Genomic DNA, 24,532 nt, shown 5'->3' on the forward strand with positions numbered 1-24,532 from the left:
TTATCCTTGCTGCTATTTTTTGAAGCTTTGCATTGCTTTAGTTGTTCTCATCACAGTAATTCATACACTTATTGCTGTTGTTAACTAGATTCTCATCTGCACTTATTATTCATCTTTGTAGATGGAGGATCAGAGGCAAAGAGGAGAGTTCTCTTTAGTTGGTTGTGTTTGGTTTTCTCATTATTAAGACTCCCAGCTATGGACCTGCCTTCCTTAGTTTTGAGTGGTTTTTTTTCCTGTGCTGAGAGAACTTAGTTGTGAGAGGGAATAAAAAACTTACACATTTCTGTGTAATGTTTCCATTAAAAGTCTAGCCCCCTGACAACTTTCTGGATCCAAAGGTGTTTTCTTACTATCCACCATGCATTATGTGCTAAGGTTATTAGGTAATAAGAATTCTCATTAGTATGAATAATTAGGTCACCTGGTTTCCCCAGGACTTCCACACCAGCCTAACAATCCATGAGACAGAGCAATGCCCAGCTGACTTACAAGCAATTTTCCCTGTGCTTCCATTTTAACAAAGCAACGTCTCTTTGCCAAGTCCTGAGTTATTCAGGAAGCTCCGAGGCAATTAAGCCTTTTAATACAAGATTATCTTTCCAGATTTAGGTGAAAGGAAGCCTCCTTCTTCAAGATTTACAACATCTGGCATGCCAGAAATGCCACCAGTCTCAGCTGGTAATGATATCTGTCTTCTCTGTAGTTCTCTTCACATCTAGGCAGTCTCTCAAAAGAGACAGCAATGCTTTGCTAAATGGAGGGTTTATTCTGACTTGCTCTGTATAAAGCTGGGGAGACAGAAACTAGTTTCATCTGCTGCAATGTTTGAGACATTTGAAATGAAATATTGCAATGATAAGATATTTTTTTTTTTATGTTGGTAAACAATTAGCTTGTCTGGGTTTTCTGGTGAAGGATTTTTTGTATATATGGGTATATATACGTATGTGGAGGCCCATTGTTAAGAGTGGCTTAAATAAGTGTTAATATATCAAAGTTGTTCCTTTTGCACATTGGAAAATCTCCTCCACAGGCAGAAAAAAGATTTATCTACAGTTCTTAAGCAGGTGCAAACATTTTGGTTAGTGAGTCATTGAATGTTGCTAGAAAAGGATCAAGTTGAAGAGACTTGAACAGAAGGATTTCCATTTCCAAAGACTGGGAATGTCGAAATATCCCAGAGGAATCACTCAGCACTATTTCCTTATTGCCATCAGCTGCATCCAAGGGCATATTTGTAAACTGTCATAAGTCTTGCCTGCCTTAAACTTGAAACCAAGCCCAAAGCAATGCGCAAATATGCACAGTAGTAGTGAGTACACATAGTCCAGATTTGACACTGGTTTATGTATTAGGCTGTGCATTCTTCCTGTGCAAAATTAGGATAACAGGGTATGAGGAGATCACTTGAGTAAAGGAACTTGTTCTTCAGTGTACAAAGAGATGTTGAGTTGTACAAGTGTAAGTGGTAAGATGTGCTAGAATTCTGTGGAAAATTTTCCTTTTTTCACTTGCTTGCAACAATTTATATACAGACAGATAAATTGTCTACACTGTGTTTTCTTAGTGCCAAGGACAGTAATTTCTGACCCATAGAATGAAGGATTTCATTGATTGTAGGAAAAAGTGAAATCAGATCTTAAATTCTAAATACATAGGTGTGATTATTACTTGCTATGTTACCTCTGCAAGAACTGTTAGAATCTGTCAAGGAAATGTAAGGAGTGATTTGGTGAACTGGATATTTTGGCATTTTTCTGCGGATGTAGAGCCATTTAGCTACTGAGGCTCAGTATTGTGGCAGCTGCAACCACGGCAAGGCACTTGACTGCGGGTTTGAGTCACAGGGTGCTGCCAGGAAAGGGCACATGTAGCCCTAAATACAGACATTTAGGGTGTTGTACTGCTGGTGCTGCTTGTACTGCTGTGGCAAGCCTGAGTGGATATCTCAAGATATTTCTGTGTCTGACCACAGCAACCGAGAGATCAGACCTGGAATGGACCTTGTCTGCCTCACAGGAAACCACAATGATGGTTCCCTCCTTCACTGCTTTCTTTGGCCATGCTCTTCTCTGCAGTGATGAGCCTGTTCAGATGTGCTGGTGTCCCAAAGAGTGGGTCAGCGGTGTGGCTGGAGCCTTATGGCTCCTTACTAAAAATCATTCTACCTGTAAATTTCCTGGGGAAGCATTTCTAGGTTTGCTCTCATGCCTTGGCTGCCAAAACCAGTTGAAAGGCAGCACTGTGCCACCACCATGGGCAGTGAAGCTGTGACATGGTAGCCTGGCCCAAGCAGGGCCACGTCCCCTTGTTTATAGCTGTGTCTTGATGTGACCTGTGTGACAGCAGCCTATGAGAGGACCTGAAGGCAGTTTCTGTGTTTGATCTTAGCTGGTCGAAGACCAAGGCCGAAGTCCAGCACTCCTTCCTCCCCGGCAATTCAACAAACTGGGATGGGTAACTAGCAACAGCCTTCTTTTCCCATTGTCTGCCATCTCTTTCACTTGCCATCACACCTCTCACCCCAAACCACCTGGCATCCTTGTCATCTTCCATAGAGAGGATGGAGTCTTGTTGGTGCAGCTTGGCTTGCCGAAGCACTCGCCACACCGGTTCTGCAGTTCTCTTGTTTGATCCCACGCTTTTTCCATGGCCGATGAGCATTTTCTGCAGGAAGCATGTGACATTCTGCAGAGAGACCACGTTGTTGCACCTGGCCCTCAGCTCCATTCCCCTGCTTCTTTGTGTGTGGTGGGTGGGTCTTGCTTTCTCTGATGCATTCAAACACGACAGCGCTCCAAAGAGGCAAACCCAGCTGGGCTGGCACAAGAGGGCACACCTTTCCATCGCCATCACCTGGAATTGGGAATGCTCTGCTTTGCTGCTGCTTTTGAGGCCATGTTAGAGTTTTAAGATCAAAACCTCGTTTCAGCATTTGGTGAATCATAGATGTTTCTTCACAGTTTGAGACGCCAGCTGCCTGTGGTAGTAATGATATTTGTTGTAGCTCTGGTAGTGATGAGAGATGGGAATTGTCCCAAGAGATATTATTGTACTTTTAGCCAACCTGCTACTTCTCTTGGGCCTAGATTTCGGCAAAGGTTCAGCATAGAGGTGAAAGGGGCCATACATGCAAAACCACATTTAATTCTGGCTTTGGCTATGGCAATTCTACTTCTCTTGTAATGTCATCTCTTCTTCATATTTCTTCCAGTAGCTCCTTCATCATTTTCATCATCAGTGCATTGTCATACATTTACATTAGGAAATCCATGGCATGTTCATTTGAGATGTTTTCCTTTCCCGAATCCCTAGTTTCTTAGTAATGTCTTGAAACCTGTACAGTCTATATGTTCAGATGATACCAAAAAATATTTGTTTTGGTTTTCTTTTTCCAGCTTCACTGGACTTTAATCATATTAGTTTCCTGTCCCAAACTTCTGCATCTGCAGAAATATCAAAAACAGAGACTGGTAATTGTATTTATGGTACTTCCATTGCTTAGTGTTTGATTTTGCATCAAGGATGTTTCAGTTACAGGCTGTTTGCTCTGATTGCTTGGTGTTTGAAATAGAATTTTGTTTGCAGTGTCTGATAGGCTCTATAATTACATGGTGATATTTTGTGGTATAGGCTCAAATACATATGAAACCACAGGAATTAATATTTTTTGTGTGGTTTTAAGCTGTTGAATAGATTAAGACTAATAGGACCAATAGCTAGATGTGTTCATTATCAATTATAAAGAAATGTTCTTGACTGGGGCATGTCACCATGTGGGATTTTCTGTTAGGTGTATCATACACATTATTTTGCAGTTTTCTCTATTCATAAGAATTTTTTCTCAGGTTATGTTGCTATTGCACCTTGAAACTTTTATTGCTGGGTCATATGTCAACAGTTTTGTGTTAAATTTTCTGCCTGAGTCTGTCTCTTTGATATATCACAGAAGTTGTGTTAATTTATATTATGTCAATTAGATAAAATACCACAAATGACAAATTGAATGAGGTGTACTATGTTAAAACCTGTTAGTCAAAATACTGGCTTTTGCTATATTGAAAAATGCAAAGCTTTGGCAATAGAAATACCTGGTTGTACAAATTAACATTTGCATGCATTTAAAGTACATGAGTCTCTTTCTATGGGTGCAGATGAAGTCAAAAGCACAGGTTTTTTCATGTTACATGGGTACAGATCAATTGGCTCCAGTTGATAAATCTGCTTTTACGGGAACTGCAGTTCCTGTCAGGGTGTGTCTGTTAGGTGCATGTGACATCTTCAAAACTTTGAAGTCTTGTTACTTTGTTTTTAATTTGGAAATTTATGACACTTTTGTAGTGGTGTTGGCATCTTGCAAAGCAGTGTAAAGCAATTTATTTTTTTCTGATTTTTGCCCCCCTTGCTATGTCTGCATCAATATGCATCTGTCTCAGGGATAATTACATTTTTCCACAGTTACAAGTTCAGCTGACCTGGAAAAACCTATGCCTCCACTTTTCAGAGCACCTCATGTGCTAACAACAACTGCGGGTAATAGTAATTCATTAGCTTTTCAGTTAAACCCCTTTTGGTGTTTGGACAGCCTTTTCTTAAATTTTATAAATTCTAGATGTTTTCATTATCTTCCATGTTGCTTCTGTGAGAGTCATGATCATTGAAAGCATCCTTTTTCACATGAGAACTTGTGTTTTCTGCTGAGAAACTCTCCTGGTAGTGTTTCTGATCTCACATTCATTTCTCAGAAAGCTTCTAGGGCTATTTTGAGATATACTTCCATGAAGTAAACCTGGTTTAATACTACTAAACTAGGTTTAATACTACTACTGACTAAATCTTAATAAGAATACTAAAATAACTTGTTTTTGTAATATTGTCTTACCAGCATAGGAAGTTCCTTCCTTACTATTTTTTTTTTCTGTTTAGCAATTTTTTTAACTTTACCCTTGTTTTTCCTGTGTGTATGACAGATTATATGACATTAAAATTCACTAAAAATTATTGACACAAAACAAAGCACTGAAGAGAACTAAGGCAGGTGCTTTTCTGCTTTTCTTCATGGAAATAAACTTGCAATGCTTTTTAGTTTTTATAGTTTTTGGTGGCGGGGGGATTGTGTACTTTATAATTGTGGTATCAGAAGTTTTTATCTTTGTATTTTCTGGGTCACTTTAAGCTCTGTGGACCATGTGATCCAAAGCAATGTTAGCTTTGGTTGGCTGACAATTTAGTTTTAGTTCTCACTTTAAGTACTACCTTCAGCTCACACTCTAATCCAATACTGCTCCATTCCTGAGGTAAGGTGTGCTTATGGTGAAGTGCAAATTAGGTGTGCTGTAACATATCATATTTTTTGGTTGTTTTTCTGTGATCAAAAAAAGTTGTGTGTTGAATTAATAATCACAGACAATGTGACGTGTTTTTTTTTATAGTTTTCGGTGGTACTCAGCCTGTTCTTTCAAGTCCTGTGGCACCTAGTAAGCCTGAAATAGCAGAAGCTGGACCAGGTACAATAATCTCTACCTAGTTCTTAATTCAGCAGCTCAAGCCATGCTCTAAAACTCAAGTGAAATTAATTCACTGCTGTTATTTTCAGTGGACGTTTGGATTAGCCCCTAAGAGCTGATTTCAAATTTATGTTGCTGCTAATGGTTGAACTTGATGTTTTCTCACAGCTATAATGCATATGGTAACTCACAGTCACATGATTCAGTATGTTAAAAAATGTGCCACATAGAAAATTGAAAAACAGTATTTGTGGAGTAGTTCTGATGAAAACTGTGATGTGAACTGTAGGTTGCATTTTGTTGTTGCAACATCATTAAAAATGTTAACATTAGTGCATCCTTAACAGCGTGAAATTGATTAATAGTTACAGACATTCAGTGGTTTTGGACTGAAACCACAGCTGGATCTGTTGTCAGGTTTCTATTCCAAATTTTATGTTTTAATGTGTGACTAATTGATTGTTCAACATGTCCTCTTCATTAAATATCTGCATTGTACCCAGTACCACCTCCCTTAAGTATTGGACCAAAACTCAAAATGTTCAGAAGCTCTACTTAAAATCTTACTTGGCAGTGGTTGAGATCCAGACCAGTTGCAATGAAGGCAGGAGGAAATAAACATCCAGAATTTTTGCACATCACAGATGTGCTGATTTATAGTCACTGAAGCTCTGTGCAGTTCTGAATTTCTCCCTAATGCATACTAAACTGATAAATGTCCAAACATTAGTGAAATATTTGTAGTTCTTGTTTAAAAAAATTATTTTTGCTCATGAAGGAAGAGTTTCTTCCATTAGCTCTTTGCTCTCTTATGACTGTCATCATTTCTTCCAGCAGCAGCAAGTGAATCCATTCTGGAATCTTTCACTCCTAAAACTTCCTATCCTTTTCAATGGCCAAGGGTAACATTAGGTAATGTTGTTTTCACCCAGTGAAAAACTCTGTGTTTGTTTTGAGCACTCCATCCCATATGAATGCATTCCTTCCACATATCATTTCACATGCATAATCATTCTTTTTCCTGGTTAGAGAGTCTTGTTCTTCCATCATTGTTATATCGAATGTTCTTGACATACCTGTGTATGAGAACAAGCTTCTGGGTGGATTTACTGTCTCAGAGAAGTAAAACTTGTCTCTTGCATGATAAAACACATCATCCTTTTATTAGTGTTCTATCTCTTTTACTCCCAATGCACACACATGTGCTGATTGTCTCTGATATGTACAGCTTTCAAAATGGAAATTTTAATTGTTTTGGACTCACAGAATCTTATTTCTGATCAACGTACAGCATTTCAGTATCAGCTCCATTCTACACTTCAAAATCTGATTTCATCAGCTGGCTTTGACATTCCATACTAAGTTGTCTTCAGTATAAGCATGTGACTTCTGCTGTTTGTTGTGGGAAATGCATGTTAAACAATTTTTCATTGCAAACTGAGCACTTTCTTTCAGCTCCAAAAGAAATACCACTTATTCCTTCTAAACCGAAACCATCTGCTACCCCAGAAGTACAACATGTGAAACCTGGTAATTGTGCACATCATTTTCATAAGATGGTATGCGGAGAGATATGTTCTCTAAAAATGCGTAAGCAAAACTTCCTAAAAAGGACAGGAGCTATGTAATATGTGAACATCCTGACTAACTCATCATTCTCAAATAGGTCATGAAGTCTCATTAACTTAATGAGAGTTAAGCTCCTCAGTTTTATGCATTTGGGTCCTGTGATAAAAATATAAACCAGTTTTCTAGTGTTGTAACCTTTTTAAAGGACTGGAATGGAAAAAAAATACTCTGGGTGGCACAAGGGTGTTTTAATATCATTCCTATAAGCAATAAATATGATTATTATTTTTATAATCTCCTTTGCCACTCCCCATCTCCCATTTTCACACAGACGTACTATAGCAAATATGACATCTTTACTAATACTGTAGGAACATAATCATTGTGTTGTGTATTTTCTGCCTTTTGATAAAAAAACCACAGACCTCTACTAATTTTCTTTGGATTTGGGGTTAAGAGAAATTAGTTTGCCTCCTTTAACGATTTAGGTACTGGACAAAAAAATATTATGCTGGGGATTATTTGAAACCCAAAATGTTTCTGTTGTCATGTCTCATAAACAGACAGATCAGTAAAAAACAGGAGCTGCTATTATTGTCTTATGCTTCTCTTACAATTAACTTCAGGTACTGATTTAGGATTTTCAGCAAAACTTTGGACTTTAGAAATTTCCTTCCATATAGATTCTCTGGTGTTCATTACAGCCTACATTCTTTTCTTCCTTATCACTCCTTTCTCTCTATTCTCCCATAACAGAAGAGAAATTCATTTGCTGATTGACTCAAATACAACATTAAAAATGTCTTGAAAACATAAATATAGGGAAGGAGCCTTAGAAGCAGACTCTCAGACAATCATTCAGTGTGCAATTAAAAAGGATGTAGGGTGTTACATGCAAGAGTAAGGCTTATCTAGACTGTTTAAAAAACAACTCCCCTGAAATATTGGAATGATAACACTTTTGGCTTCGTGTTGATACATCTACTGATTGGTTTGATTACACTTGAATTTTTCTCTTCTAGCCCCTAAACCACCACTTTTGGAGCCTAAAACTTCTGAGACTGTTGAACAACCAAAGGCAACCCTAGGTAATACATGTGTCTGTAGCTGTTAGTCACTCTTCTTTGCAGTCCAAGCCACAGTTTGTGCTCTGTTACTTTGTCTCATAGCTTTCGCTGTATTTAATCCATTTCTCTGAAAGAAGAAGAAAATTAGGAGATAAGCATTCAGAAATGTTTTTCTAAACTTAGAAGAAAAAGAAACCACTTTCTTCATGCAGTTTTGCTAGTTCCATGGTACAGTAAAAATTTTTGCCTTCCATTTTGCTGAGAGGTTTTCTACACCAACACTCTTTATTCAGAAAACTCATTGGAAACACAATTGAACTGCCAAGTGTAAAGGTAGTATTGTGGATGTTAATCCCAGGACTCTCAATGAAGGATTCCTATGGTACTAGGTTAACATGTTAATTCCACTGCTTTATGAATTCTTCTGAATGTCATTGTGGCTTGAAAAACACCTCTCAGTCATTTAATGGCTCACTCCTCTCTGCTCTTTTTGTAGACATCAAACACTTTTACACTGTGTCAATTGCTATGAAACATTTTATTGGAAAGCAGTCTCATAGTACTGCTTTTTAAAAATGCACAAAGTTACTTACCTCTGCCTGAAACTGAGTTTGCACTTTATCTGAAGTCAGACTAACAGGCAGCTTAACTAATTACAATTTCAACCCGTGCGTGTGAAGTGGAAAAACGGTTTCTAGGACTCATTGTTCTTAATTTTTACCATTTACATGATACTGCTATTCTACTTATATTATTCAATTATATTAGCTGCTTCTATTCCATTAGCAGAATTCAATGACTGCAGCTATGAAGCAGTTCAAATTTTTAAAAATTGATTCCATGTTCTTTCAGCTATTTGCCAGTAATTTCTTTGCTGTGCCCAAAAATGAGGACATTTCTGTATATTTTGTCTATATATGTCTTCTTATGGCTTAAAATTGACCTGGAATTCAAAATTATAAAAAGCATTATTGTTTTATCTCTTAGGTATCTTGCGAAAATGAATTCGCTAACTTAATGAAAGGAATATTTGGATGTGATTGCAAGCTTCAATTGCATATTTAAATGCAATTACTCACTTTTACAATGAAAGACAAACAGGGATTTTGCTGGAGTAGTCAATTCTTAAGAAGATTTCTGATAAGCCTTCTTGGCATATCTGATTCTACCATTTACTTTTGTTCCCAGTAGCTATTCATTGCCTCATTTGATTTTTTTGTGATACAGTGGAAAACATAAATTTATAATCCAGTATATTTCTTTCAGCTCATAAAGCAGCAAAACTCACTACTTCTGCATCTAAACCTAGACCATCTGCCAGACCCCAAAAGCCACAAACTAAACCTGGTAACTAATTTCCATAGCAAATATTTGTTATAGCGTATCACTTAAGTAGTGCATTTTAGTTTGAATTTCTTCTGTGTGAATGTGAAGTTCAGCACTTAATCATCAGAAAGGTGAGGAATTCCTCTTTGAGGAATAATATTTTTGTATTGGATCCCCCCCAAAAATAGAAGCAAAGCAAAAAAACTTTTAACTTCTATATCCCAAGTCACCAAGTCACATAGCCAGACATCAAAGCAAATTGTTTTACTGCTTTTCATTTTGGAATAACAAGTTTTCCAGCTTAGTTCAGCATAGGGTCCAGAAAACACAAATTCTACTGTTTTGCTGATGGTTATAGCATCTTGCATAGAACCATAGGATTGTATTGATTCAGTGATCATTAGAGCATATGTAGACTTACCTGAAACTGTGAAAGAATGGAATTTTGTTCTGCAATTCAGTAAAGACATATTTTATGATCCCAAATGAAATAACACATTCACATCAAGGTTAAATTTCATCTATGATATATGGCAGATAGTAAAACACACCTGGCATTTTCTGGACCTGAAGAATAAATAGAATTGTAAAAATATTTCTGGTGTTACATGGTTTATACTTAAATTAGAAAGCTTGAAATTGCATAATTGTTTATTGTAAGAATATATTACTCAATGCTAGAAGAGATCAGATGATTTTATTAAATTCTTTCCATATCCCCTGAAAATTATTTTTTGCTCATAAAAAGAAATTAACTCTCTTCAGGCCAAATTAAAGCTTGTTAAAGGAATGCACTTATGACTTGGAATTGTCTCAGAATACTGTGCATAATTAGTTTTTTATGCTGATTATAGCTTCTGCATAATTTTTAGTGTAGGAAATCCAGTACTGTAGTAATAATTACTTTTGTCTCTGCTGTAGATGTCTATGTCTGAATATAAATCTGAGTCCTGCATGTTGTTTTTTGAAATGGCTGAGAAAAAAAAAAGCAACTCATTTGGAAACTGTTGCATAGATTTGTTTTAAACCCTGGGACTGCCAAGATCAAGATTTTATCCTGGTGTTTCCACACCGAGTGGCTCTATAGCAAGTTTCTGTATGACTACAAGGAAAGTGGCATTGTTCCATATTTGTACACATGCCTCTGGCTTTTTCTTTCCCAGTAGTGGTCTCACAAATCAATCAAGTAAGAATCCTAAGACACATTTTTTTAATCTTGGTGAAGCTTGTCATGATTCTCTTGTAAGTAGGTAGTGAAGCTGGCATGTGTTCTGAGGTGACAGATGATATTCTTGTTGAGAAAATGTTATTTGAGCATAAAATATGCAGTGCGTGGGGATAAGCTGGCTCTTGGTTAGGTGGCAAAATGGTCAAAGAGCAGGAGCATCTCTGTGTTCCAGTATCACCTGGAAGTTCAGCTTAAATTAGAAACTTGATAGTGTCGTGATAGTGGTTGTCACCAGAGTGAACAAAAATATGCCAAATATATGTTCAAAATAATGAGCAATATATGCCAAATTCATATTTAATCAATGACTTACTGCCATTACTGCCAAATAACTGCCTTTGGATGAAGCAATTAATTTTGGCTCTCATTATTAATATGATTTTTGTGCTGTTTCTGGTAAAGTATTTGCCTTTTTTGGCAGTGGAGAAAAAAGACTTCATATAAAAAAACCCAAATATTTAAATCATTTTCAGACTCTCCAGCAAGCCAACTATACATTCTAGTGAAAGTTCACTGTTTCATTCTCTTTCTTGCATTTGGAGAACTGAATCTGTTGCCTACATGAAAAAAAATAAGGTTTTGTTGCCAATATGATCATGCCCAGCCGTAGTCCTCACTTTTACTATTGTTAACATGAATACCTCTCTCTAAACATTGTCCATTTTTCAGAAAAGGAAATGATAATGATGAATTTTCTATGATAGAATGTTTACAGAAAAGTTTTAAAATATCTCCAGGGATTGAGGCTCCACAACTTCTCTGGGCATTTCCTTAAATGAAAAAAATTATTTATCCTGAAGACATTTTAGAGTATTTTGCCTTCTTAAAATAGTGGCAATGTTATCAAATATAAAAGCTGTCTAAGCTATAAAAATGTCAGTAAAGAGGGAAAATTTGGAAATCTGAAATAATTCAGTCTTTTAAATTTAAACACCGTCCACCCAGGTAAACAACCATAAACCTTCATGTGGGGAAATAGAGACTTTTAAATTAAGAATGTGATTTTCTATCTAAACTGACAGGATTTTGGAAATGTTAGGTCTCAGATTTCATTGTATTTCAAAATTTTAAGGTAACTTCCTTTAAGAAAGTTTTCTTGTGAGTCTTAAAGTGCTTGTGAAATACAACATGACAAATTGTTGGTGCGTCCAAAAATATAGTTTGCGGAACATCGTGCAATATTTATCCATCATTTTTTCCTTCCTAATTAAAATCTCTTGGGAGGGACAGAGTCTAAGAGTCAAAACAGAGTAAACAAAGCAAAATTGAAAGGGTAAGCACAAAGATTACTCAATGATTGTAGATGTGTTTAGGAATGAAAATGGATTCTGTTTGTAAAGTCACACTAATATCAAATAATTCTACCAATTTTGACTTCAAAGTTCTTTATATTTTTCAGACTGTTTGGGTTTTGTTCCTTTCAAACCCAGTTAAGTACTCTAGATAGAGATGGGGAGCTTGTTAACTTGATGATCTAATGTGCTGTGGCACTAGATAATCTGCTGGGATCTTCAGCCTTGTTTTCTGTGACTTTACATTTATTTACACCTGAAGCTTTTCATATCTATCCTTTGTATCACTATGGGAGAAACCCAGGAATATTAATTGAAAGATTTACCAAAGAAAATTGAGTTCTCTGGAATTGTTTCTTTTCAGTGATCTACAGCCATAAACAGATTTTAAAAATTCAGTAAAACAGGAAGGTGAAGCTTTAGAGAGCTTTTCTCCCAGTGTGTTCCTGTAGCATAAATGCACTTTGTATTTTCCAAAAGCAGCAAAAGGCACATAGGGTAATTTCAGTAAATTTATCATTCTCTTAGTGTTTCCATTTGAAGAGTTTTGAAGAGGTGGATTTTAGCTGGGGAGCAAGAGCAGTTGAGCTGTACCAGCAGTTAGAAAGCAGATACAGATACACCTGTATTTCTCTTAAGAAAATTCTGTTTATTCCAACAGCAACCATTCCAGGGTCAGTCACTTCTAGGAGTCCCTACACATATGAACGTCCAAAGACTGCAGAGGGTAATGATTATGAGTCATCCTTAGTCATTCTTCTTTTCATTGGTCTCATAATATGTGCAGTTGAAAACAGCATTTCCTGGAGGCTTCTTGCTTATTCATGTGTGGTCCAAACCCAGCAAATGGAAGTATGATCTTGATGCTTTATTATTTCTCCATGTTTCTAACATAGAGATGTCTTCTAAAAGACAGGATATCACTTCAAAGGTATTTACTTGAAAGTTTCACTTACATTAGAAGAAGAAAGAATAAAAATTATTGCAATAATAAAGATTTTATGGAATATAGAAATAACATCATCTAAAATGACATTTAAAAGTACATACTGCTAAACAATTCCTGCAGAAGGAGTTTTGTGGCATATTGCTTGACAATTTCTCACATGTAATGGAAAATACTGTGTTTATTCAATTAATGCATCCAAACCTGTGTTCAATTAAAAAAAAAAAGTAATTTTGTTTTTAATGAGGAGCACAGTTTATATAAAGTAATATATGGCCTTTTTTAGTATGGGAATATATATTAAGTGATGTGTTTAATATATACATTTTTTATGCAGGCTAAGAACAAGAGTCTCTTGCAGTGAGCCCCGAAATGCTGTATCTAATGCAAAGGAAAATTTGGATCACTGTTTGCATTTACTGTGCAGGCTGTATTCTGAGAAGGGCTTCAAGATGTTATCATCAGGCTAGCTTTGGTCTTTAAAACCTGGATGAAGCTGACTACATATAAGATACTTCACAGGACAAGGACAGCTTGAAGCCTTACTCAAATTATTTGATAAAATAGAACCAGTTTGGTTTGGTCAATTAGCAGCAACTCACTTAAACTCATAGTTTTCAACTGCAACAAGTTCTACACCATTAAATACTCTCAAAACTCCTCTAATGACATTGATTTGTCAAGATCAATGTCGCATAACAACCTTTTCTTAGCGTTGCTTGTTAAGTCTTTTCTTTGGCTTTTGACTAAACTATGAGAAGTCAATTTTGCTGCACAAGAACATCCAGCTCTTTGATTATCCATCAAATGGATAATCATTGCTTGTTTTGTTCATATCCAACAACATTTCATGCATTAAACACATGGTAGAATTCTTTTTTTTTTTTTGTGATTGTTCATTGACATGGACAGAGGCTCATTTCCTAGACTTCATTTCTTCATTTCTGAACCTGAATGTGATTTACTATGGGACCATTTACTTTCAGCTTAAATGCAGGTTTTCACAAAACAAACTTTTCCCAGTATCCAAAATACACATTCCTCACATTTGAAGCCCAAATGATCTGCTAAGATCAAAACACTTTAAGCTAAGTCTGATTAGGCACTTCTTTTGAAGTTATCTACTTTGAGACTTGCTATTAGTGCAGAAAGTAAAGAAGAGAACAACGTTTTTTTTTTCCTCTAGGTGGGAAGAAGAGACATCCCATTTTTTTGGATAGTACTTGTACAAAAGGAAACCATATTGCTCCAGAAGACAGTTTGCAGACCTAACAAATTATATAAATATCTTTCTATTATTGGAAGCTGTTTTTCTCTTTGAAACAAATGACTGATTTTTCAAACACAACCTGAAAATATAAATTATTGTTTTCTAGGAAAATATTTTGGATTTGAATTCCAAAGATAACAGATGAGCTTGAATAATGGCAAAGTCTTTGCAAACCAGGCATATCTAGTGAGAACATTTGAAAAATTAGTGACTGGTCTGACATTTCTGTGGAGTATCTGGCCACTGTCAGTAGAAGTTAATACTTGTTGTTTTGGGTTTTTTTCTTCATCTGCAGTAATATTAATACTACAGATTATTGTACTGTGTATGTTAATAGACATGCAATAAATACTTTAGTATTAGCCCCCTCAATTGCAATCAAAGTTTTATAGTGTTATTTACTGTGAAACCCATTTTTAAAATGGGTAGTTGCATAAGAGAGTTTGGTAGATAAGTGAATGTAGGTTATAGAACAGGTTCTATCTTTAGGTGTCTATATCTGTGTGTTATATGCTACTTTACTTGTTACTGCCTCGAGAGGAAAGAATTAGTGCATTAAAATTCTTTTAATAGGCTTTCTTTATTGCCAAGAATTTTTTATAGATTCTGCTATCTCATAATTTTTTGTCTCATTTGGTACAATTTTTTGTCTCATTTGTGACCAGGAAAAGGGCACGGTATATTGGTTTTTTGATCCAGATTGTAAGTGGATATGAGCAAAGGTGAACAGGCTTTATCAAACTAATTTTTTTCAGATGACTAATAAATACAGCTCTACCAGTAGCAGCCTTTTAGTCCTCTGCTTAATTGCTCACTTTGGAGGAAAAATTCAAGTATTTTGTCATGGTCAGCACACTACTTTCAAGTAACAGAGTTCAGTGTGGGGACTCCTGACATTCTGTATATCAAGAGTCCCTTGCTGTCTCTGAGTTAAACTCTGCAATCTCTTCTCTTGCTTGTTCTTGCATTTACTGATTTATATCCACATATTTTTGATTCTATTGCCATCAAGTTTGTCCAATTACTTATTTCTTATTATTACGTATTTATTATTACGAATTTTAATTGCCCATGATTTAAAAGTCAGCGTGAAGATCCATATTACTGTGGTGTTGTGTTAGTGCCTGCTTTTCTACTTACCACTGGAGTAATTTTAAAATTTTGTAGTGTGTTCCTTACTCACTTTGTCACACTGTTTCTGTTGCAGTCTTGGATCCTATTACACTTAGAATTGAACCACCAAGGTCACCCATAGGTAATAATATTTCCTTGGCAAGCTGTTCTGTTTGCTTTATTTACATCACAGCAAGCATCACTGAAGTTAGTCACCTTATGCCTCAGGATTGTTTCATTTAACCTCATTTTTATTGTTTCATTTAACCTCATTTTTATTCTAGGTAATTATCTTGCTTGGCATTCAAAACAATTGGGTGTATTGCTCTCTTCATAGCTGGAATGTGTCCTTTATGAAAAAAGAAATTATGCTGGCAGCTCTGAATCACCTTTCTCATAACTATGCTTATTTGCACTTGTTCCAGTTTTTATTTTAAAAACACAAACAAAAACTGAGCTTCAAAAATGACTAAAATTCCACTTTCTTGCTTAGATTGTTGTAAACACATGGAGAGTATTACCTGATTTGCCTACTTCTCAGTTGCAGGTGTGAGGTTTCTGTGCTTGTGTGTTCAGCTGGTATCAGATGCCAATTGCTGTGCAATTTAACCAACTTATTGCTCGCATTTTCTCTTCCAGCTCCAAAGGTGACTCAACGTGTTCCTTCTAAGCCTAAAACTTCACCCAAACCTCACATCCCACAAGCCAAAGATGGTAAACTACTTTGTGATTGTTTCTAGTATGGTTTATTTTGGATTGAAATCTATTTATGAGCAGCTGTTTAGTAACCTGAGCCAGTTAAAACAGAATGGAGTTCTGTTCTGTGCTGTTCAGCAATTTAATTGCAGTTTTCATGACTAGTGACATTTGCTAGATATTTTTCACTGAGCAAAAGAACAAACCTCTGCTACTTCAAGGCAACAGAATGAGAATAGTGTTATTACACTCAGATTAATCTTGCTAACTAAACCAAATACAAATTAAATTAAAGTGTGTAGTAAGGCTACTTGGGGGGTATAATTCTTTCCAATGTTGCTTTGCATTGTTAAAATAAATCTGTTTCCCTTCTAAGCCACAATCAATGAATTTCATGTCATTATTATTTTCTGCATGAGGGAGTAAATTGCCCAGTTATACATGCATACTTAGTATTTGCGTATAAACATTTCTTGACATTGACGATCCTTTATATTGTATTCCAAAATACTAGATTTTTATTTCATTAAATGTGAGAGCAGTTAAATTAAGTAGTAGGCAGAAAAAATTACTTTCTGTCCCATGCTTTCCAGTTGGTAATAGCAACAGAAAATTGCAAGGGTCTCAAATATCAACATCCATTATCCTTTGGTAAATGTGAAAAATTTAAGGATAAACACTGTATTGCAGACCTTTAAATTGTAGACACAGACCAATATTTTTGAAATCTGATGTTATCTATTAGATGTGATTTCTTCGTGTAGCAAACAGTCAAAATTCTTGTCTTCTCATAAATTTTTAACCATGGCATCTGATTATAAAACATTGTTTCCAAGTTACACCTTAAGATGCCACTTCTCATATGCCCAGTTTTTTACCTTTGTGGCCGTTTTTCATTGTTATTGTAGTCTGGCCTTCTCAGAAATGGTTTATGGTTTTGTCACCCAAATTTTATGAGCTTGTATTGATCTGTGTTTAAAACAAACTAATAAACAAAAACAAAAGGCCCAACAACTTACTGTTTCTTCAAGAATCTGTAATATACAGAATGTTTTCTACAGCATCATCCATTTATCTTGTAATTGTCTTAAAATATGCAGATATATCTTCTTTTTTTTTTATTGCAATCCATGCAGAAGAATTGACACAGAATTGACACATCAATTTCACATCCTTATGACTCTAAACCAATGGACTCTAGATCCATTCCAGTTTAGAGCTGAATTATATGACTGTGCAATGCAATACACTATATAATGCTCTTTAATGACAGTGTTCAGTACACAAGCGAGTGCTGTCTGATTCCAGTTGTGTACATAGAGTGCATTTGAAACACATCACCAAGGGCAGAGATTTGTGTCCCTAAATATCCATTTTCTGAATAACAGAATGATAATGTTTGGATATTTCATTGGAGTCTGTGGGAGAACTAAGCACACACTATGTTGAAGGTTACGCCGCTTTCTCAGATATTTCTTTTAATACAACTGTTTCTATATGAGGCAGTATACAAAATACATGATTCAGAAAGTAGTGCTAATTGTAACTTTTCAACTTTCAACACATCTTTTCTGTTTTGTTTCTGATACAGTCCTGGAATCTATAACACTTAGAACTGATCAACTAAAACCAGCAATAGGTAACAGCTTTACCTACAGGGTAAATCACCTGGGGACCATCACATTTAGTTTTTTTCTCACTGACCATCACAAGCACTGCTTCATTGCACTCCACTCTCATAACTTTTTTACTATTAAAATTCATCCTGTAAGGGGGGGTTGGGTGATTTTTCACTAACAATTCATAATAATCTTTTTCTCTTTTTTTCTCACACAAATGTGTTCTGCAAAGGGGATGGAAGCACCACAACCTACCTACCTTTGACTGTTTGTCTCTATACTCCATTTCTATCATGTGCTGTTTCACCTTTTATACTGTGCAACCACACTGGCCTTGTTTTATATTGTCCTATTACAGAGGTTTTCCATCATCACTGGGGTTTGTTATGTACCAAGTGTTCATATTTCTCCATTACTCAAGTTTTTTGTGATTCCATAGGGTCCCAAAGGCATGTGTTCTTTAATGTTCTGTCAGTATCAGTTCCCAAAAAAATCTAATATTTGCTGTAGTTGGTCCTTTTTTCCTTTTTTTTTTTTTTTTTCAAGTTCCTAAAGGACCACAGTATGTTCCTTCCGAACCTAGAACATCACCGAGCCCAGAGGTGCCACAAACAAGACCTGGTAAGTTCATTGTTCCTTTACCTTTTCAGGCTGACACATGTGTCTTATGGATTCTACTATAATCAGTGGACCTTCAGATTTGTATGCATTCCTTGGGCACATATTTTGGAACATTCCTTGAGGGATAAAATCCAGTGACATATAAAATTTATAAGCAACCTAGTAAGTTGAAAATATCTTCAATTCTTTATTACATTGTAAGTCACTGCAGCAATGAATGCTTTCTGTACAATTCTCAGTGAAAATAAGTCTTTTCTGTGTAACTTGCTTGTGTTCTGGCAAAGTGAAGGCGAGAACGAGGGGTGTCATTGTGAAGAGGAAGGATTCTGCTCTGTATTTCTTAAATTGTGTGCCTGTTTCTTCTTTTCCAGGAACAAGCTTTCATTCATACTTGTTGGTTCACTTTTCCAGAGCCCTTGTGTTGTTCAGAGATTTAAGAATGTGTCATACTTCCTATAACTGTGTCTACATGGGTTGTTATACCCATATACAACCTTAGGAGAATTAAAGAGGGAGAAAGTAAAGTATGCGACTCACATTTGTGTGATGTGAGGTACCATTGTGTGTTGTCCCTGGCCAGAAGCTAAGCGCACACTAACCTCTCACTCATTCCACCCCACAGTGGTCTGGGGGAGTGAATCGAGGAGCAGAAGTAGAAAAAAAAGAAAATCATAGTTCAAGATAAAAACAGTTTAATAAGGAAGGATAAAAAGAGGTGGAAGAAAGCAAGTAGTACAAAGAAACCACACACCACATCCCACAAGCAGACCAGTGCCAGTCTAGGAGCAATGGGTGCTTTGGAAAGTTTTGTTGCTACTCATGACTTTGTGAGGTGGAATATCCCTTTGGCTAGGGTGGTTCTGCTGTCCTGACTGTGTCCTCTCTGAGCATCCTGCCCACCCCCTAGCCCAGCTCTCTTGCTTAGGGGCAGAGTGAAAAACAAAGAATTCCTGGATGCTGTAACAAGGCATATTCAGCAACAACTAAAACATTGGTATTTTATCAACACTTCCTTGCTCATGAATCCAAAACAGAGTACCACAGGGGCTGCTATCAAGAAAATAACCTCCATGTCAGCCAGGCCCAGTATGGGTATCCAAGATACATGGAGTATTAGATGGTGTTGGTGAAGAGATGGGCAGAGAGACAACAAGTCAGGTTCCTTTTCTCGCAGTAAGTCTGCACCTATTGCTTGAAAAAAACCCTTGAAATAAGTCAGGAAAGTGTACAAAGCTGAAGGTAAAAAACCCACCCACAGTCTCTTTGTGGCATTTACAAAAAACTTCAGATTTATATCTGGCATCTGTTCTGTATTAGAGCTGTTACCTTAAACTGGAGGAAATTCTGAGGAACATAATACTTCGATGCTGAGTTTCAGGGAGGAGTGACTATTTGTCATCAATCCTAGTAGGGATGGTATGATTATTGCACAGACAGTGATTGTTCTTGGTAATACTTTGGTTTTGTTGTTTTATTATGCTAATGCAGTTCTGGAAACAATTAGGTTTAGAACTGAGAAACTAAAGGCAACAATAGGTAATGATGCTTTCTTGTTTGAATGCTCACGTTGTTGTTCTTCAGCACAAATTGTCAAAAGCAGACCTGAAAAAAATTGTCAGCTTTCTTTGCATGTTCCTTAATAATTTAACAGTCAAGGTTCTCAGTCTCTTCTTATTTTTTATGAAACAATTTAGGAGAATCCTTGTTTCTTTCAAGATGTTATGCAGATAAGATAGGGAAATTTCCTTCAACATTTAATGGTAAGAAGCAGAGTGCAGATCAGAACATGATCCTAATTATATGTTCTCAGTCATCCTGTGGAGGTAGCACCATTGCAGGTGCAGGGCCCCATGGGTGGGCAGAGCTGCATCCTGAAAGCTTTCTTTCTCTGCTTCCCTTCCCCTCCAGTTTTATGAAATGAAATTCAGTCCTTCACAGAGGACTGAAAAATAATTCTGTTCCACTCAAACCTCAATTTTACTGTCAGAACACAATCACTTCATTCATCTTGGGTCATATGATTGCTTGAGGCAGATCCATTTAACTAAGGCATTTTTGTCACTTGAATTTGATATTGTGAATCATTCCAGGACAACAGTCATTACAGAGCAGTGTATTTGTATTTGAAGCTGCTTATTACTTTAATAATGCTTAACCCAGTTTCTTTCTTTCAGCTTCTAAAGACACGTATCACAGGCCTTCCAAACCTAAAACATCATCCAGTCCACGTGTTCCTCCAACTAGAGCAAGTAAGCTTATCAATATTTTACCCTTTAGTGCACAAAAGTTCATCACTTTGAAGATTTTAAAAATTGAGGAGCCCTCTGAAGATACAGAGATACTTATTGTATAGGCTGTGCTTCACTGTCATAATCAAATTTTGCTATTCAGCTGTCATGTAATAAGATAATCAGCTGGATATCATACATGTCAGTGACACACAATGGAGATGTGTCGATTAACACTCATCCTTAGACCTTGCACACAGGAAAATCTGCATCTTGATTTCCTTAGAGTGTGACAGAAATATTTGTGAATTTCTTCTTTAAAAGTGTAAAATTACAGTACTTTGCTGTTCCCAAAACTTTGGATATTGCTCTGTCAATTTGGAAATTAGAGGTAAATTTCCATGTTTCTTCTGCTTTGACTGCTTTGCTGAGGATTTTTGGTTTTTTTAAATGCCAAGTTGATTTAAATGAGCAGCAGGTTTTTTGAATATGAAACACTGGTGAAGCACAACTAGGAAGTGTTAGAACTACAGCAGCTTACTCTGTAGAAAGCTGTGTTTGTTATTGCTGTTAGGAGTGGAGTTGATCTGACACTGCAGTGTAAAAGTCACTTTGTCTTTGGTCTCTGCACTGGCATTGTATTGATTGCACTAACAGGAGATCTCTTTGGGGTTATTTTAAAATGACAGAAATAATCCCTAAAACATTTCTTAGCAGAAAATGAATCTTCTGATTCATCAGAAAAATTGAAAGACATATGTTGTAGATGTTGGCGAACCTAGTGGGAAGAATGATGATGTTTAACTCCATTTCAGAAGGCTGAATGATTTCTTTATTATAATTATGCTCTAATACATTAATATATTATATAAAAGAGGATACTAAAAACTACATGCTACTTTCTCTATCATATCTAACTCCTCACAACTCGTGACCCTGTTTGCCAGAGTCCAGACACAGGTGGATCTGATTGGCCATCAAGCCCAAACAATCTACTATGATCTAACTAAGTGCTCACTCTAAGTAAACAATTCTCTAAACACATTCCACAAGAGAAAAACAAAAAGTAGAAATAGAAATTGTTTTCTCTTTCATTTCTCTCTGTGCACCTCAATAAAAAATCCTGAGAGAGAAATGTGCTTACCACAGACATATGTTGAATCAATGTGTTCAAAATTTTGCACATCTTCACAAGTCCAAGAATCAATTGACTCAATTGTTATTGAGTCCTCCTCAATAACAAATTCAAAACTTTGCTCATTTCCACAGGTCCCAAAGAAAGTCGACGAGTCCCTTCCAAGCCCAGGGCATCACCAAGTCCAGATATACCACACACAAAACCTGGTACATACACTGTTGTTTTGTTGTGCTTGAATATCCAGGGGTTCTTTTGGGTTCTCCTTCCTCAGTGAATCAAGTGTTGATTAATATTTCTTCATATTAGAAATACATTTTCTGATGATCATTAAATAGGTGTTTCAAGGAAAGCAGAGCTGATTTCTGTTTTTAATGTCTGAGTTTTAGTAGTTACCTCTGCTTTTCAGCCACATGACATTTATCACTGATGAATAATCTGGACATCAGGGTAGACAACACACAACTAACATTATGAGAAGTTGGAAGAAACTGCATCTCTTTTGTGCCTGGCAAAAGATGCTTAGAGGAAAACCTATTTGAGGGCCTTTATGTATGACTCCAAATATCTCTCACTGAAATCGCTCATAGGTTTGTGTAACCTGGTAAAGGAAGGCCCCCATTTAAAATAAACTTAATAGGGATTTACTTAGTAATGAACTGCCAAACCTCTGTAACTTCTAACAGTTCTGAGAGTATCCATTGAACATTATTTTGAGTGAGTATATTCACTAATTTTACAAAGAAAAGGGAAAAAAAAAAATGTGTTCCAAATTGAAAACAAACCAGTCATGTTAAAGGGAGTATTTTTACCACTAACTTATCCTCACCACTGACTCTGGGTATCTTATTGCTTTTATGGAGTTTTGGCAGTTAGTACATTTACAGTTGAACAACAAAAGACAGCAGCAGGTAAATTTGTTACCTTGAGCTGGTCATTATTATTTTTTTGCTATTCCTTGGGCCAATGCTTATATACCATTAGTCTGTTTTTCACATCTGTTTGTGGTTTTGAATTATTTTCTTTTCTACTAATTGAGCTACGTTCTACTCTCTTGCAGGTATTGAAAGATTCCTAGCTGGTTTCTTGTCTTTACATAAAATTTTTTTCCCTGTCACACACGTTGTAATTCCTTTGACACTTGTAGGAGACTAGCACACCATGGGTATTGCAGTTATGGGTTCTGCAAAACAGATGGAAATATATTCCCTTTAGTTGTCTGTACTCTTTCGGGCTTTGTTGCTTGACTCTAGATTTTGCTTACCTGATTAATTTTCCACCCATATTTTCATTCAGGATTTTGTTTTCTCTTGAGTTCCTGTATGTATCTGACGCTCAGTTTTTCAGGCTGTCATGCAGGGATTGTTTTTTCTTTGCAAGCATGAGACATGCAGTACCTGTGCAACAAACCTAATTTTGTCAAAGTATAAAGCTTTAAAACAGATATTTTTTTTCAGCTCTTAAAGAACCACAACGTATTCCTTTTAAACCTAGAGGAACTCCCATTCCGAATGCTCCATACAGGAAGCCTGGTAAATTATCTGGTCTTTTTGAAGCTTCAGTGGATAATTGAACAGTTGCTTTTGGGGTGGCAGTGGGGAGGGGAATCAGTGCATCCACTGTTACCTGGTTATTATTTTAGGTTAAGAAACCTCTGCAGGGATGCAATTAAATCTGATGGAAACTTCAACAGTTCAAGAGTTTTTTTATTTTATGCAGATATTAACAGAAGAAAAAGTACCTACATATGTATTTTAATCAAAGATAAAAAGATATTTGCAGCTTCTATCTGAGCAACACACTTTAATAAGTGTACAAGTTTGCAACATGTTTTTGAAGCTCTTATGAGAGAAACCTCCTAACGCTGTTGCATTGCTTTTTCTTTATACATGTATTTTCACCCAGATTAGTGTAAGGATTCCCTTCAATTACATTTTGCTTATGTGACTCCCATCATAAATCCAACAGACCTATATAATATAAGCAGTGACTTCACTGAAGGTTTGTTACTGTTGTTTCCTAACCATAAATTTCTGACGGTAAATGCCCATTGCTGTTTTAAAACATCACTTTCCTGTTGTATACAGTATAGTGCTGAAAGGTTTTTTGAGAAAAGGAGGAAAGGGAGATTCCTTTCATTATTCAGATAATTTATTGACTTTTTTTCAACAGAGATTCTTCCAACCTTTGATGAACAAGATACTACTATGATTCCTCATATTCCTGAAAGAACAAAAGCAACATTTGGTAACTGTTATTTCATAAATAATTATTCTATTTTCCACCTTTTTTAGAGAATATAATTTTAGAGAGAGCTCATTATATTTTATTAAAACCTAATAATGAAATTTTGCTCTACTTGTAGATACTTACTTGCTCTTTGCTCTTGATAAGGGTGATAATGCGCGAACTCATTTACTTTCAAAGGTTCTTTTCCTCCTCTTCTAGCCTTTCCAGTCAGGATGATGCAATTCCTCCAGATGTTATCTATTTTCCAGTAAAAGGGGACTTTATTTAAAGAGCAGATAGTGATGCTTCACAGAATCACAGTATATTCTGAGTTGGGAGGGACCCACAAGGATCATCAAGTTCAACTCTGAAGCAAACTGGCCCATCACAACCCTTGCATTATCACCATGCTTTAACCAACTGAGTTAATCCCCTATTCTTCATGTGAATTGTGGATAATTTCATTCTAAAATACTCTTCTTCTCCACTCCTCATGGTTTAATTTTACAGAAAAAAAATCTAATATATCAACAACAGCATCAAGTCTCCAGACCAGCTATGTGACCATCTAAATCCCACTCTACTTCTTTAAACCATCCTCTCTGCTTTCTTCTAGTTATCTATGTTGAGAAAACTTGCTTAAATATATGAAACCTGAGTGTTTAATATATTTAACCTGAATG

At 36.1% G+C, this 24,532-nt stretch overlaps 1 protein-coding gene across 6 annotated transcripts in view; it reads left to right on the forward strand.

The window, feature by feature from the left end:
* Positions 1-24,532, forward strand: part of ABI3BP (ABI family member 3 binding protein) — a 127,876-nt gene that overhangs the window by 62,231 nt on the left and 41,113 nt on the right. For 2 of the 6 annotated variants that reach the window (XM_053970119.1, XM_053970122.1), the window contains exons 13-23: positions 5,436-5,510; positions 6,345-6,422; positions 6,966-7,040; positions 8,102-8,167; positions 15,961-16,035; positions 17,609-17,656; positions 18,183-18,257; positions 20,432-20,506; positions 21,755-21,829; positions 23,078-23,152; positions 23,793-23,867. In XM_053970119.1, coding sequence (XP_053826094.1) covers positions 5,436-5,510; positions 6,345-6,422; positions 6,966-7,040; positions 8,102-8,167; positions 15,961-16,035; positions 17,609-17,656; positions 18,183-18,257; positions 20,432-20,506; positions 21,755-21,829; positions 23,078-23,152; positions 23,793-23,867 — 792 coding nt within the window. The remainder of the gene's footprint in view (positions 1-5,435; positions 5,511-6,344; positions 6,423-6,965; positions 7,041-8,101; positions 8,168-15,960; positions 16,036-17,608; positions 17,657-18,182; positions 18,258-20,431; positions 20,507-21,754; positions 21,830-23,077; positions 23,153-23,792; positions 23,868-24,532) is intronic. The other 4 variants (XM_053970120.1, XM_053970121.1, XM_053970123.1 and 1 more) reach the window with 4 other exon arrangements.

Source organism: Vidua macroura, chromosome 2 (assembly GCF_024509145.1).
Source record: "Vidua macroura isolate BioBank_ID:100142 chromosome 2, ASM2450914v1, whole genome shotgun sequence".
NCBI lineage: Eukaryota > Metazoa > Chordata > Aves > Passeriformes > Viduidae > Vidua > Vidua macroura.